Genomic DNA, 16,724 nt, shown 5'->3' with positions numbered 1-16,724 from the left:
ATTAAAATAAATTATTTACTTATTAATAATCGGTCTTTAATAAAATATGATTTATAAAGAATATAAATCATGATAAATATTTTTCTTATATAAAATTTTTATTTTTATTCTATATGAAACTTAAATTTATATTCTAAAATGAACATTGTATATCACAAATAAAAGTAATAATAAGTGGTATACATGAGTGAAGTGATGTATCTGGATCAAGTCATTACTCGAGTATAATACTGATCTGTACTAAAGAGATCACAAAAAAGATGAATATTATAATCTGGCGGTGGGTTTTGATGTATCATATGATTGATATGTGGGTGACCTTAGGGGATAGAGCCACCTGTTCCAAAATCTAAGATGTCTGCCACATGTTCATTCAGAGAGTGCCACCTGGCTTTGACTTCTCCATCATTGGTGAATGTTGATCTACATGTGTCCAACATTTTATGTTTTTGTGTTTTGTTTTTGCCGCACCTAAGAATACCACCACCACCTTTCCCTTCTTTTATATTCATGCATTTGCCTTCACTTTCTCATCTCCAAGCCACGATCTAATCTTCCACTCATTGCATGTCCTTCTCGTGTTGACTTTCTGCTGCTTCCACAATGCCTCTTACCTTGACTTGCAGCTCTCTGCATCCCTCAATGCCAGTTTTCTCAAGAACTCTTTTCTCAATTCCTGTGTGCCAAGAGTTTTCACTACCTTGTGCCAGTTATGGAAGCAGAACAGTAAAACAATGGAAGAAGCTGATTCCAATCAAAGCAACAGTGGCGGAGGCACCCCCTGATGTTTGGAAAAGTGTGGCTGGAAATGGAGGGGATGGTGTCCCTCAGAAGAAGAAGAAGCTTAGGGTGCTTGTGGCTGGTGGAGGGATTGGGGGGTTGGTATTTGCTTTGGCTGCCAAGAGAAAAGGGTTCGAAGTGGTGGTGTTTGAGAAGGATATGAGTGCTATAAGAGGGGAGGGGCAGTATAGGGGTCCGATTCAGATACAGAGCAATGCTTTGGCTGCTTTGGAAGCTATAGATTTTGAGGCTGCGGAAGAAGTTTTGAGAGTTGGTTGTATCACAGGTGATAGGATCAATGGGCTAGTGGATGGGGTTTCTGGCTCTTGGTAAGTGTGAATTTGAAGCTGGTTACAGATATTTGATTTGAGTACCTTGATTTTGTTCTTGCTCTTAATGTTTTTGCATGAGATACACCTGACTGGTTTTAGTTTATGATTTGTGGATTTGGGAACTATTTGACTATAAAATCCCAAATTATTTAGTTTCAATTTACTACTGTTTTGTGTGTTCATCCAAGCCTGATAGTGGCGTCTTCTCTGGGAGAAAGACGTGGTGAAACAGATATTTCGAAATGAAATGTATCAATTGAATGGTCCTCTAATTCAGAAGTGCCAGTTCGATGTAAACTCTGATGCTTGACTGGCTGGCTTATTCAGAAATGACACTGCCACAAATTGTGATAATTATGTCAGTGTTTCTAGTAAATTTTTTTACTAACATCATGTTTTCTGTTGGGATTGATTAAACTATTTAGAGCTTTATACATGATGATACTTTAGCTCTACAATACATTGCACGAGTCTGGTTAACATGTATTTTCTGTCTCATTTGCCACAAACCACGCATAAAATATTTGTTCAATGCTGTTTGGGATTATTGAGGGTTTGGTGTAGTTGTGACAATATATGTGAAGTTCTGGGCAGTTTCTAAGAACAAGTAATTGCTGGTAGAATTTGTAAATGATACAAAAATCTGAACTGATGAGTATATCCCTCGTTTGTAATATGTTAATATTCATTTAGCATGTAACAATAGGATAAATCTGGTTTCAGGAATTGTTCAGTTACTGTAAAACAGTACTTCTTTCTAATAAGAATCGTGCTTACATAATATTTTATATAAATTGAATATAGTTTTAAATGCTTACTTTATGAAATTTTAGCACGCATTGTGCCTGCCATGAATTGATATTTAGTTTGGCATTAGGTACATCAAGTTTGATACATTCACTCCTGCAGCAGAGCGTGGGCTTCCAGTCACTAGAGTTATTAGTCGAATGGCTTTACAAGAAATCCTTGCTCGTGCAGTTGGGGAAGATTCCATTATGAATGAAAGTAATGTTGTTGATTTTGTTGATCATGGAGACAAGGTAATTATTTAAAGAAAGCTTTTAAGTTGAAGATTCTCCTCATATTGCTATAATAGGTGTTTTTGATCAAGAACATGCAATGGAAAACTTGAACAATGTTTGGTTTATCACTTGTTTCATCCTGCATTTCACATTTGCAGGTAACTGTGGAGCTGGAGAATGGTCAGAAATATGATGGAGATCTCTTGGTTGGAGCAGATGGGATATGGTCCAAGGTCTCGTTAAATTCACTTTGATTCCAAGCCTTTTTGTTTAGCAAATTATTTTTCCGTTAAAGAAATGAATGTTTATTTATCCGAATGCATCAATGGAATTTACAAAGTTGCTTTAGTAGAAGTGCTGAACTTTTTGTCATTCTGTTCTGTAGAGAGTCTTTATGGTCATAACTCATATGTACTCTTTCTTAATACAATCTTAAATGGTATTATTCTGTGAATAGGTGAGGACTAAGTTATTTGGTGAAACAGAAGCTACTTACTCTGGCTATACTTGTTACACTGGTGTTGCAGATTTTGTGCCTGCTGACATTGATTCTGTTGGGTAAGTTGGCCGTGATTCATGTTCCATATTTATTGGCCTCTTTTTTAGTATTCCCTTTATCATGTTGAGAAGCTTACTTGAATTTCCGTGTTGAAGGTACCGAGTATTCCTAGGACATAAGCAATACTTTGTATCTTCGGATGTTGGTGCTGGAAAGACGCAATGGTATGCATTTCATCAAGAACCAGCTGGTGGATCTGATATCCCCAATGGTAAGTGATCTTATTGTGTTTGAGATTTGACATCTGTCAGAGCACAGTTACTGAATACAGTAACTGTGGCTCATAGAAATTTGATGATGGTGCAAAGAAAACAAAGAACTCATCTTACTTTTGAATTCTGTCTGGCAGGAAAAAAGGAAAGGTTATTTAAGATGTTTGAGGGTTGGTGTGATAACGTAATTGATGTACTAGTTGCCACAGAAGAAGAGGCGATTCTTAGAAGAGACATATATGACAGGACCCCAACATTTACATGGGGAAAGGGCCGTGTCACCTTGCTTGGTGATTCTATCCATGCTATGCAGCCAAATATGGGCCAAGGAGGATGCATGGCTATTGAGGTATAACTGATATATCTTAAATAGTTGTTTGTTATAGAATTTGGGGGAGTGAGTATTCTATGGGATCCTTTCTATTACTATACTATTTCACTCAACCAAATAGTGAAGTATGAATTTTTTTTCTTTACTTTTCAGTCAGCTTCAGCAATTTCATACGTATTTAGACCTAATAAATATCATTGTCCAAGTCTTCATAACTTTAGCGGTTTCACACGTATATCCAAGCTTTCTTGACTTTGTCTTTATGCTTATTTTCCTTATAGCTGTTTAAACAACTTACTAACATGTAGAACTAACTAACCCCAGAAGAAGCATAAAATGAAGATATTTCTTACTTGTTGATGCAATGGACATCAACAAAGTCAAACTATCTATGAAACACTCATGCTAAGGTGAAGTCTTTCTTACTAGTTTCTTTTATCATTTACAGGACAGTTATCAACTTGCATTGGAATTAGACAATGCATGGGAAAAAAGTACCAAATCAGGCTCTCCACTTGATATTGATTCTTCCTTAAAAAGGTAACATGCTAATGAATGCTGAATTTGAATCTAAAGCTACCTCATTTACTTTAATTTTGGAACAAATGAGAGGGAGGCAAAGCACTAAGAAATGCTTGCGTATGTCAGCTAATACTCCAGTAGTAAATCTTACATCATTAGCAAATTGGGTTGATTTTTTATTATAAATCTTTTTTTCTGACTCATAGTATGTATCTTACCCTGAATTCCATTGTTTCTTTAAAGCTATGAAAGAGAAAGAAGATTAAGAGTTGCCATTGTTCATGGAATGGCTAGAATGGCAGCTTTGATGGCTTCCACCTACAGGGCATATCTTGGTGTTGGTCTTGGACCATTAGAGGTACGAACATCAGTTTTAAAATTGAGATACTGAAGAATATAGTGAAGGTGACTTATCAAAACATCATCCTGTCCACAAATTCATGGTTACTCTCATTTGCAGTTTTTGACCAAGTTTCGGATACCGCATCCTGGAAGAGTTGGAGGAAGGTTTTTGATCGGCAAGGTGATGCCTTTGATGTTGAACTGGGTCTTAGGTGGCAATAGGTAATGATGAAAACCCTCATTTATTTGCTTTATAGATTTCATCATGATTTGCTGAAGTTTTTATATCTGAGGATATGCAACATGCATGCTTGAAATTTTAGCCAAGGGGTTATTTCAGAAAAGGAAGGGATGCTCAAGAAACTGGCATTTGTGAGAAATTGTTGAGTGTTTGCACCAGTAGCTGTTTAATTTAAAATCCCTAAATATCTGCCGATGAGTTTTGATAAAGTATGTTAGAAGACTTGGTTTTATTTTTTACTAGCTGTTACAGGTAGTGGGGTAGTAGCTAAAGTTTAGGAATTGTGTTACTTCTCTGTTGTAAGCTATGAAACCCCGGAGATACGGCTAAATTGAAAAAACATAAGACACAAAACATGACATATATATACCTATTAGTTTCAAACTTTTAACTAACACATTGTTAACTAACACAAAAATGAATCTAGTCTATCTATCTAATATCCAAAAAATTGAAAAATAGTGATCATGAGATTTTTTCCTTATTTTTATAATCATAATAGAAACTTACTTGATAAGTTTACAAGTTTATGGGTTTTTTAGAAAACTATTGAATTTGTGGTTATTAACATTGTGTTGAAGTCATGACAAAATAATGTTAAAGACAAAAACATCTTTCAAATCGGATACTTGACTGACACGTGTGTCGTACAAGTATGTATGTGTGTCGATGTCTGATATGTGTTGGACATGGGACACACCATTGATATTACATGTCTGGGCTTCATAGGTTGTAAGTTTTTATATCTAAGCAGATTATTATTCAATAAATTGGTATCTTCTTCAGTTTCTCATTGTTTCTTAGTTACGTTTTAATCCTACAGTTGGTATCACAGCTTAATTATTCTTGAGGGATCTGGTGAGTTTTAAAGTTAAATATCAAAACTTAAACATGTTATTTAGGTAAAGGTGAAAATGCAATCTGATAATGAAACTGATTATTAGAGACTTAGCTAAATTCAAATAATCTTTGGGAGACGGTTAAGGATGACTATAAGATTCCTCGCTTATTAGACAATCCAACTCTTACTCGATATTAAAGTTCGCAAAGGCCATCTGGGATGTTCTTAAGGATTATGAAGGTAATGAGAAGTTCAGAGCGATGCAATTGCTGAATCTGATCAAGGAGTTTGAAATGCAACAAGCAAAGGAGTTTGCTCAAGGTAGAGTGTACCTCAAAAGCTCATAGAGTCTTTCAATAATAACAGGTAAGATCCTAAATTCTCATTAGTTCATGATGAAAAGGTTGATGATCCACCCGTTAGAGGAACTAGGCTGCTTTCATACATTTATGAAAGATATATATAGTTTGAGCCTTACAATTTTAGTGGACAACTGCAATGCAAAAGGAGCTTAAGATGATTGAAAAAACCAAACTTTGCAATTAAGTCTGGACATGAACACAATAATGTTATTGATGTTAAATGGATGTTTTGGACAAAGCTAAATGCTGATGGGTTTATTAATAAGCACAGGTCAGGCTTGTGGTGAAGGGATATGCTCAAGTATTTGGAGTTGACTTCTCTGAAAATTTTGTTCCTATAGCAAGGCTTGATGCACTCATGTTGGTTCTGGCTTTGGTTGGCAGCAAAAAATCTGCTTTCCTGAATGGTTATTTACAAGAAGAGATATATGTTGAGCAACCTGAAGGATTTGCTATTACAAGACAAGAAGATAAAGTCTAGTTGCTAAATAAGGTTCTTTATGGTTTAAAACAAGCTCCAATTGATTGGTATTCTAGAATTGATTTGTATTTACTTAGTTTTGGTTTCACATAAAGCCTACGTAAGTCAACTCCTAATGTTAAGTGTCTAAATTCTGAATTCTGATTGACTGTGTATGGATGACTTCTTGGTGACTGGAAAATGATGCACTTGTTGTGGATTTTAAACAAAGTTTGATGAGTAAGCAGATTATTATTAAATAATGGTATCTTCCTCTGCCAATAGTTTCTTAGCTACGTTTTTTAACCCTGCAAAAATATGTTGCTGCTTTTTATTGGTGCTGGCAAGAATTGGAAACATTTTACATGAATAAAGCTTTGGAAAACTGTGCATTATTACTTTCATCCTTTACATGAAAAATGGTGCTACTTTGCAGCTCCAAGCTTGAAGGTAGACCGATATGTTGCAGGCTCTCAGACAAAGTATGTTGCTCAAACCAAGTTACTTTTGTACTTTGTTACTTTTATACTTTGTTACTAACAAATGATTGTTTGTCTTTTATTGGTCATGTCTATTAGATTTTTTTTTACTGATCTAGATATTGGGTTTGATTATGTATGAAGGCAAACGACCAGTTACAAACATGGTTTGAAGACAACGATGCACTTGAGCGTGCCATTAACGGAGAGTATGTCCATGCATGTGCCAATATGAATGAATATTATCCTTATGATAATGTATTCCATATCTAATGTCTCCATCATTCTATGATACATAGGTGGATTTTATTACCATGTGATGAAGCAGGCTGTATAAAACCTATATCTCTAAGTCAAGATGAGATGAAACCATGCATAATCGGGTAGGTCTTCAGTTACTCCTACTTACAACATGTTACATGTTCGTAAAATAATGAGGATTGATGTTTGATCATTTTAGGTAACATGTTTGTAATTTCTGAGATTAAATTAACCACTACTTACAATTGTAGGGACTAATTTGTTGTGTTGTGCTTCCTTTTGCTCTCAACCAATTCTTGCTCTGACAGGCTTTTGTGACTGCAGGAGTTCACAGCATAAAGATCATCCGGGCAGTTCAATCATAATACCTTTACCCAAGGTAAAATAATTCATCATTAACTGAACATGGTTTGAAACATAATGCTTAAACATCACGCAACAACCATTCTATTTTGAAGGTTTCTCCATTGCATGCAATAATTAACTATAAGGATGGTGCCTTCTTCTTGACTGATTTGAGGAGTCTATATGGCACCTGGATCACTGAGTAAGTAAAGAAATTTGAGGCTAATACTTTATTCTAAGTTTAAATTATTTAAAATGTATATATTCAATTGCCCTCTCATATTTTCAGCAATGAAGGAAGGCGATACAGGATACATTCAAATTATCCTTCTCGTGTTCGTCCATCTGATGTGATTGAGTTTGGTTCTGATAAGGTAATAGACACTATCCCTATAGAAAAGCACTTTCATTAAACAAATATTGCATATTTTTGTCTTGTAAAGCTTATAAGTTATAATAGGTGCATGCTTTTAGAAGTAAGAGTAGCCAAACCTTTGAGGCCTTGACCGCATTAAACACAACCAAATTTTATACTTAGCGAAAGCTTAGTCATGGTTAATTCATGTCATGTTCAGAGGTCTGGAAACAGCATCACATCTAAATAATTTAACATTGTTGTAAGGCTTCTGCATATCCATTACTACTGTTACACGTTGACTTGGGTACTTTTCAAGATTATTTTCTTGAAAATAATTGCGGTATGCCTTAAATTGCTTGACATATAAAGTTAGGCATGCCTTGGGTTATAGTTAGGTATGCCATAATCATTGTTGATTCAGGTGCAATAGTCCTGGAAACAGCAAAACATGTAAATAATTGAACGTTTTTAAGCCTCTACAAATCGAGCACTGTTACACGTCAGGTACACTTGCATCTTATCAAAGATCATTTTACAAAAGAAAAGTGTATGTGGGCTATAGCTAGGTATGCCTCAGGTGAAATAGTCCCGGAAACAGTATCATAACATTTAAATAATTGAACATTCTTTGCAACCTATAAACATTAGGTTAGGCCACTCATTCTGTACTGCTACAAGTTAGGTTCACTTGAGTACTTGTCAACATATATATATTTTTTAAAATTGTACATGACTTCAGTAAGGTTCTAATAGAACTATATGCGACTAGGGGTAAAAATTAGTTTAGACAGATGAGGTGGTGTTTTCAATTCCCTTTTCCCTTCTTCTAAAAGCAATTTATTACGTTGTGTACAAGGAAATGAATGCTGGCAAGGATTGTATTATTTGTTCTTTAGAAAAAATATAGAGGAAATAGGAAAGAATAGTGTGTACCTAAACATAGGAGGGTCATTGTCCTTACATAGAGTTGTACATTCATAACGGTAAAGGATCACAAGACCTAGAAGCTACCTAGGTCTTTTGGTAAAGTTCCTAGGCCATGCTCATGTTTTTGGGCCTGGACTTGCCCTAGTCTGGAGGGACACTCTGAAGAGGTCTTTTGGGCTGGATTCAAATCCGGGTTCAGAAGATTGATTTCTTTTATTGGTATGTATTTAAGTTTATATATTAATCTGACTGATTCAGTAGGAGTCGGTTTATGTAACTGCAAAAGCATACTTTAATCTAAATATCATACTGAAAGAATCAATTAGACCTGCAAAACAATGTTACTGATGCAATCTTAGCTTTATACAGAAATGGTTTCCTGTTACCAAGGTTCAGCATCATTTGAAAAGTGTTACTCAAATACACCTTTTCATCACTAACGATTATTTTCAGAACAGAAGTAGTCCTTTTCATTGAATTTTTTAATAAGTACACAAAATTCAGTAGTTAAATACTTTAACTTAACTAATTTTTGAAGTATAAAAAAGTTGGTCAAGTAACATATTCCTTCTCTTTATCCAACGTATGAATGGTCGCGGTCTTCTATCCCGACATAAATCTTTTTGCATTACTTCAATGTCCTTGCTGACAATATGAGAATTTGCTTCCAAATGGTGTATTTTTATGGTGTCTAACTATCGAAGTTATTTGCAGGCTTCTTTTCGTGTTAAGGTGACAAGATCTGCTCCAAGAGAATCAGAAAAGGAAGGAACAAAACTTTATCAGAAAGAATGATCATGAATATGTTCAGTCACCATTTGTCTTTGAAAGTTACAGAAAAGTTGTACAGCACAAAAATCGCAGTCGTAGAGCCAACATCTGCATTCTTTAGGGCAGGGTATAATACAACAATGCCAATCATTTATGATTTGAACATTTTATACGACTTTTGATGGTGCTTAATAAGAGAATGAAAGGAAATTCGATTTCTTGTCTGCAATATGTTACCAACTTTACTTGATTTGGATCCGACACTTTTTACTTGGACAGATTAGCTCAATTCATGACAGATATGATTACAGGGTTAGTTCATTGTAGCATGAATTCTGCTCGTATGTTGACATGAGTAAGCGTTGTGTATGATTCTCACTTCCCACATCAATATTTGACAGACAAAAGGCAGACACTAGCATTTTACCAGGAATGAGATGTCACTGTTTCTCGGATACTTTATTGGATAGGGAATGTCATTGTATCATGGTTTCGGTTCATATTCAAATATCTGTGACATACTGTGAACAAGTAACGTTTAGACATATAAATTACTGAATTTATCTACTTTCAGTGATGATTGAGTTAAGTTTTTTGGATCAAAAGATCTATTTTTCAAGGGGAGCTATGACTGGACGAGTAAAACTCAACATAAAAATCTGAGCATCTTGCTTCAATTCACTGAAACTCACTACACAGCACTAGCATTGTTATTGATGGTGACAGTTATCATATCTAGGCAAATGATATTTGGAAAACAATTGAGAGGACTGTGAAGTTTTTGTTGTGCCAATCCAACAATGACATGGATTAAAATCAAAAGGAAAGCAAAGCAAGAAAGTCAAAGATAAGAACTTTTTGGTCTGATGTTGTCTCACAAGATATTTTCACAAAAAGTCATGATAATTAAATCAGCATTTGAAATATGGACTTTTTTTTATTCAATGCTGAAAATTGTTAGGCAATAAATCTGCTGGACAACTATCTGCTGTTATATAATATGGCATATTTGTAATAATTGCATATATTTAGGATTCCTAATTTAGGTTGAAAAAATCAGGAATTAGAATCAATTATCATTAATAAGGTGATATGTTATGTATTATTTAATGAGGTGAATAGAAGAGTAAAGGGCATCGAAAACAGAGAGCCCATTTCGTGAGATGAAATGAATAACGGAATGAGTGTTAATCTTGTTAGAGAATTTGAGATGTTAAAAAATGAAGGAGTATGCTAACAAAATCTAATAAATGAGATTCTTTGCTTTTGAATTCTCTTATTAAAAAAAAAAAAAAGTTATGATGTGCTTGAAGTATAAAATTAACTGTCAATTAATAGATATCTTTACTAAAACTCTTACACGAAATAGAATGTTCATTGAGAAGTTATAGTTCAATTAACTCTTAATGTGCTTTTAGTGTTGCTATTTTCTTTTTTAAATACTCTTATAGTACAAAATTTTAATTAAGTAATAATTATTATTCAAAATTAGTGAACCGTTCTCTTTTTATCTTATTTTACATAGAGTAACTCCATTATGCTTTCGACTTTGACTTTGTCAAAAACAATTTTTTTGGTTAAATTCGATATTAAACATACATTCATACACACTTCTTTGTTTTCCTAACTTTAGGATAGACGGATCAGTAACATTTGTTAATATTATTTAGTTCAAACTTTTATTATTATTTATTTCAAATTTTTTTTACTCCTTAGATGATAATTTATTTGTGGAAAGAGTTCTATTTCATGCAAATGATTCAACATTTTCATCTGTAAACTACAACGAGATTAGCGATGTAATTTTGGATAAAATTGGTTAGAAAAAACTAACAATGTGTTATAGGGCTGACATATTGTAGATAATCTAGTTTTTTAAACATTTGATCAAATATTTGATTTCAAATTCATGCATATCGAAAAATATTTGTTGAGAAAAACCTAAAATGCTCCGAACTTTCAAAACATGTGTTTACACATCCTTGAATGCTCAAAACATTCAAAACAACTCGTCTTTCATTTTTTCCGTGTGTACATTTATCGAGTTCACAATCATGTTTGAAGACATGTATAATTTATGATGTGAATGGGGTGAGGATTAAGGATGTTTTTGGAATAGTACATGTAAAAGGGTTGAGGACGGCTGTGATATAAGTTAAGTGAATCAAGTCACACTCGTGATATTTGTACAGTTACAGTTTTAAGTAAAAAATATTACATCAAGATTAATAACTATAGTTTTTGACATAGTATTAAACGTTTCATCGATCGTGAATATAAAATTTTGAAATAATAATAATTATGGTAATGCAGAGGAGGTAATGAATTGAATGGGCCCGTGGATGGATAGACGTGAAAAGTAGGCATTTATGTGTTGATGATTTAATAATGATGTGATGAGATGAAGAAAGTAAGAGGTGGGAGATGGATTGAAGCATGGGGCTGGACCTACAATAAATAATGCAGAGTAATCGAAGAAGTTTAGACATGGCATGGTGAAAACACAAACCGTATAGCAAAGGACAATGTTGGAAGATTCGACAAGGTTGCCTTAATGTCAACAAGCTCTAGTCACCATCCCTCAATTCTTCACGTTCTGTAGTGTTGTCTCCCTTTCCATCAACAAAACGCAAGCCAAAGATCAAACTTCAAACCAGGAATGTGAGAGGGGTGAAGTGCTGGCCACTACCGTCACCCTCTCTCCCAGACAAGATAACTTGGATTCAGCCTCACCACCACCACCACCTCCCACCGTCACATCACTCTTTTCTGCTCTTCATTTTCAAATATGTATTCATCATACCCATAGCTAAATGGCATGTGGACCCTACAAAGGATCCCAACACCATACACATCTCATGGGACCACCTTAATTCTATACTCAATATTAATTTCTTGTTATACTTTTGTTTAAACGTTTGAACGAATAAATGCAGCAACAGCAGCATAGGAAGATCCAACTCCACAACATATTTTCCTTCCGAATATTTAGCATTATCATGAGAGAGGAGGCACATGGAGTGAGGAAATGATGAAGAGTCTTGGCATGTCACATGAATGATGGGAGAGAGAAGTGACAAGAGATCAACGGTCAAGTTCAGAGATCACGTAGAGACAAATAAATAACTCCAATCTGCACTGCTATGACCGTTGGTGGATGCATTTATTGATTGCAGTATTACAAATAAAATGTTTTCGTTTTCTGTTATCTCAGTTGCAGATGTAAGTAAGACTGTAGTTACATTTTTTTTGTCTTTTTTCATTTTCTGGGTTAGTGTGGCCTTCAGCTCAAAACCCTCCACTTAGTATGGCTCTTTCATTACAAATACTATGTTTTCTTGCTACTGTTTTGGATTCATAACTTTCCCATAGTTATGATCTGTCAGCTCATAGTATCAGAAGTTATTGTCACCCCAAAATTTATTTATCATCCTTCACCAACACCATACCATGTACTGTTTATAGTCTCTCCATTTTCTAGCTGCAACTAGAAAATCTGTCACTTCTACACAAAGATGAAAATGAAACATCACCATTTTAGAAAAAAAAAAAGTTCCCTTATAACTTCATAGAAAGATTTTTTTTGTTTATAATTTATTTATTTATATTATTTTGAATTATTAGCTTCTAAGTTTTTTACTTCATAACTTCATTTGATTTTGACACATTACTAATGTGATGATACCCCTTTGGAGCTATTTGAGTGCATGGTTTTGAGAAGTCTAAAGTGAACACTGTAACTTCAAAACATTTCATGCCAATGCTACAGGGGACTTTAAATCTAAAAGCTAGTTCTTATGTGTCTTTTATTTCTGTAACTATAATATGTTTTTCTAACTGATAATTGGGATTGTTTTGATATGCAAAAATAATGTAAGTTTTTTTTTTCAGTATGAAAAAATATGATCATATAAATCCAACATTTTAATAAATTTATTTAAAAATAAATAAAATTTTTACGTTGTTTAATATTTTTTATTCAATTTTAAATTTTTATAAATTAGTATTTGGATTAAGAAACATTTATTACATATATTATATATAAAAGATATATCAATTTTAAAGTATTTTATGTACATTTATTTCAAAGATATATTCTATATGTATATATATAAAGTAAAAAAGCTGCTAAATTTTTAAGACTGGTATATATGTTAGGCTCATAAAAAGATTTACATAAGAAAGAGATCATATACCTTATAGGTGTTTAAGTTTAGTTTCCAACTATATTAATCATTATAATATGTACATGAATGTCCTTATTGTAGAAAATCTAATAATTCAAAACATAAGAGATATGCTCTTAACTTTTTTTAGCCTAATTTATTATTTATTTAATTGAATACTAAAAATAATTCTAAATGATAATCTGTCTTGTTTAATTATTATATTTTAGTTTATTTGCTTTATTGAATAAAAGGAATTGAGTAGCTTATAATGTGTTGGATTAAATGAATATTTGTTATGATATTAAAATATAATTTATGTGACAGATATTAGAAATAATGTGGATATGTTAAGTTTGAAAAATATGTAGTAAAGTCCAAAAGCAATTTGAATTGGAAAGTGGTTAGAAAGTGCAATGAAATAGAAATGCATAGTTTTGTTTCCCGGTACATCTCTCCCTGGCTCCTCCACATGAGGACCTGCCTCTGTGTCTGCTTAAGATAAAAGATGAGATGCTCCCCAAAATCTTTACAAAACAACCAAATTAAGACAAACATCTAACTAAAAAAAATACAAAATATCAGTTTCCTTTCATTTTTTCATCACCCAACAATTTCAAACTTCAGTGGAAGCACCTACGAAGTTTACAAACAACATAAAAGTTTGTACTGTACTAAATATTTATGAGTAATTCAATAATAATCCAATAAACAATAGTATAACAAATCTTATCAATAAGTTTTAGATAACCCTCATCTTATCTTAAGAAAATAATTTTAAAACTAATGATGGTTTCCATTCATTGCCTAAAGTTTTTTGTGTTTGGAGTTCAACACAAGCTGAAACTCATTAATGTGTATGATATTAATTTCATTCAATATAATAGTGTGTTTTCTTTTTTCATTCTTACGGAATTTGATTATTATTGGGAAGCCAACAAAATCCATAACCATTTTTGAGATTAAAATGTTTGCCATAAAAGCTAAGATTTTAAGATAATTTGACTGAATAGTGATACTACTTAATTTCCTTCTCTGAATATGACGGTGTGTGGTATAACATAACAAATGACCATGCCAAAGTTTCTGTGTATTATGTTGTATACTTTTTTTTTTTTGTGTCAGTATTTTGAGCGTGCAAACCCATACATACATTGCATGCATATCCTTTTCCAGATTCCAAGGAAATCGAGCTTCAGTAAAAAAGAAGGGAAAATTTTGGCGTATCTCTGTGAATGACATTGAAGTTGAAAATTATAGTGAAAAGGATGAAAAAGTGGGAGTTTGATTTTGAATGGTTGCCATATGAGAGCAAGTTCATCTGATTGGAGGGAGGCACACCTTTCAATTCAAATAAACAACCATACAACAGAATACGTACAAGTGTGGTGAGTGCAGATTCACACGTGCACCCTCCGTGGTGCTCATTTCGAAACAAAATTCAAGATATTCATTACACTTCTTAGCCTTCAACATTTATTTTCAACTTATACATATATTTATATAAAAAAAAGGAAAAGATGATCATCAACTTGTGTAATGTTAAACCTCTTTGATCTATTTTGTGCATAGTACAACGCGTTTTCCCAACTCTTCGTCGTTTTTAACCCAAAAGAGGGAAAAGCAAGCCCGTAAAAATAAAAAATAAAAAGTGTAGTGTGAATTCACTCATTCATCGGGTTTCCCTCTCCCAGGTATTTAGTCTTGACCGGGAAACCGACTGAGCCAGTTTCTCAATCTTCTCCGCGAGTTGAGGTGACAGTTTCTTAGCCGGTTTCCGCTCCTTCTCTGGTCGGAAATCGAATCCCAAAGCTTCCGAAACCTCTTCGGAGCTCCACCCCGCTTTTCGGAGCGAATCCGAAAATCTATCCGCTTTCAGAAGCAGAGCATCCAACAGAGCTTGATTATCCAACACCACCATCTCTCCCTCGAAGAATCCAGAAGCCGAAACCTCAACCATTTCATTTATATCTGATTCGCTCCACCCACCCGCTTTCAAGACAGACCCGATTTGTCCTATATATTCTTCCACCCAACCCGGAACCTTACTCCGCGGCATCTCGAAAAACCTCTCTGGTGACGAAGACGCCGATAACGACAACGAAGACGACGAAGAGTTTCTCCTCCGCTTATCCGTGGCGGCGTCAGTCCAGAACTCCACCCACCGCGGTGTCCTCCCGCCGGAGGCGTCAAGGCTCCGCCGCGAGAAACCCGCTGAAACAGAAACACCGGTTGATTTCTCGCTTACGGATCGCTGCTTCTTCAGAAGTATAGGATCCGCTTCGGAGCTCCGGAAGAGCGACTCGCGGTCGAAGAAATCGGAGAGATCCAAGCCGCAGCAGAAGATTCTGTTCTCGTCGACGAAGAAGATGGGGTTTCCAGCGAGGGAGGGATTGGACGGAATGTAGCAATGGTTGAAGATAGGAATCAACAGCGGCGCTCTCTTCAGCGCGTTCCGCGCCACTCGCAGCGCCTTCTCCGGCTCGCATGGCCTCGGACCCCATGACTTCGACCACACGGCATTCCTTGCGATCTGGAATGAAATCGCCGCGATCGGGAGGTCCAGCGAAGCGCGCAGATGCAGCCGCGCGCCGCCGGAGCGCCAGTCCGGGAATCCCGGACCTACGGGAAGCCCCGCAGCCAGGACGGCGCGGAGGTCCGGAGGGAAGACGAACCCGAACTCTGCCTCGGCACGTGCGAACTCCGCATCGGAGAGACCATGCTGCACGTGTATGCTCGAGTCCCGAAGGTGGTTTATGACTTTATCTGCCAAGGAAGCGAATGAAACGACACCGTTACGGACCGGGACAGATGAAGCCGCCGCTGCTCGAGCCGACAAACGGCGTAAACCGGCTACGTGAGCCGGATTTAGACCGGTGATCCTCCGGTCGACGTCCACCATTGCGGTTATATCGAAGTGTAGTGATAATTAGTGTGTTTCTCTTTCTCTCTCTCTTTGGTGCCTTTCCACACAGAGGACTTCAACTTCCATGCTTCTTCAATTTATAGCACCAAAACGGTGGACCCCACTTTCAGATTTCTTTTCTCTCTTTCCTTTTTCTTTCTCATAACCCATGTTTTGTCGTAAATGGTAAATAGGAAATTCCAAATTGCAAGGCGTGATATGAATAATAGCTGTTGAGCAACGGTTCATTCAGGAAACACCTGTGAGTGACTGTACTTTTTATTATTATTATTATTGCCAATGGTAATCCCTTAATCTTCTTGAGCTAGTTTTTTCAGTGATGAAGATAAAGAGATTTGGTATCATTGTTTTCACTGTTAGGTTTTTTGTATGGGATGGTTAAGTTGTGATTTTAATTATTATTAGTAGTAAGCATGCATGACTAATGTTTGGCCCACTAGCAATCATGTTTATGTTTGGCGGGGGATCTTAAAGCTAAGCACACAAT

General features: G+C 35.2%; 1 protein-coding gene and 1 pseudogene across 2 annotated transcripts; one reads left to right on the top strand and one right to left on the bottom strand.

Moving 5' to 3' along the window:
- Window positions 1-459: 459 nt before the first annotated feature.
- LOC114173829 (zeaxanthin epoxidase, chloroplastic-like) lies at window positions 460-9,374 on the top strand. Of its 2 annotated transcripts, XM_028058459.2 has the most exons (16): window positions 464-1,109; window positions 1,990-2,152; window positions 2,293-2,367; window positions 2,592-2,692; window positions 2,789-2,904; window positions 3,043-3,254; window positions 3,685-3,776; window positions 4,002-4,116; window positions 4,219-4,322; window positions 6,441-6,486; window positions 6,628-6,692; window positions 6,783-6,866; window positions 7,069-7,123; window positions 7,203-7,291; window positions 7,379-7,463; window positions 9,089-9,374. In XM_028058459.2, the coding sequence occupies exons 1-16, from the start codon at window positions 604-606 to the stop codon at window positions 9,167-9,169; spliced, it is 1,989 nt and encodes a 662-aa protein (XP_027914260.1). In that variant the 5' UTR covers window positions 464-603; the 3' UTR covers window positions 9,170-9,374. The 2 variants fall into 2 exon arrangements, with proteins under 2 accessions (XP_027914261.1, XP_027914260.1); XM_028058460.2 differs by lacking the exons at window positions 6,441-6,486; window positions 6,628-6,692; window positions 6,783-6,866; ... (2 more) ...; window positions 7,379-7,463; window positions 9,089-9,374 and adding an exon at window positions 5,355-5,548 and having other exon boundaries at window positions 460-1,109.
- A 5,364-nt stretch (window positions 9,375-14,738) lies between these two features.
- Window positions 14,739-16,346, bottom strand: LOC114166873 (uncharacterized; annotated as a pseudogene).
- Window positions 16,347-16,724: the final 378 nt, after the last annotated feature.

Source organism: Vigna unguiculata, chromosome 2 (assembly GCF_037176805.1).
Source record: "Vigna unguiculata cultivar grain cowpea cultivar isolate G323 ecotype 2 chromosome 2, ASM3717680v1, whole genome shotgun sequence".
Taxonomy (NCBI): Eukaryota; Viridiplantae; Streptophyta; class Magnoliopsida; order Fabales; family Fabaceae; genus Vigna; species Vigna unguiculata.
The sequence above is the reverse complement of the archived record's forward strand: the minus strand, read 5'-3'. Positions and strand labels throughout refer to the sequence as shown.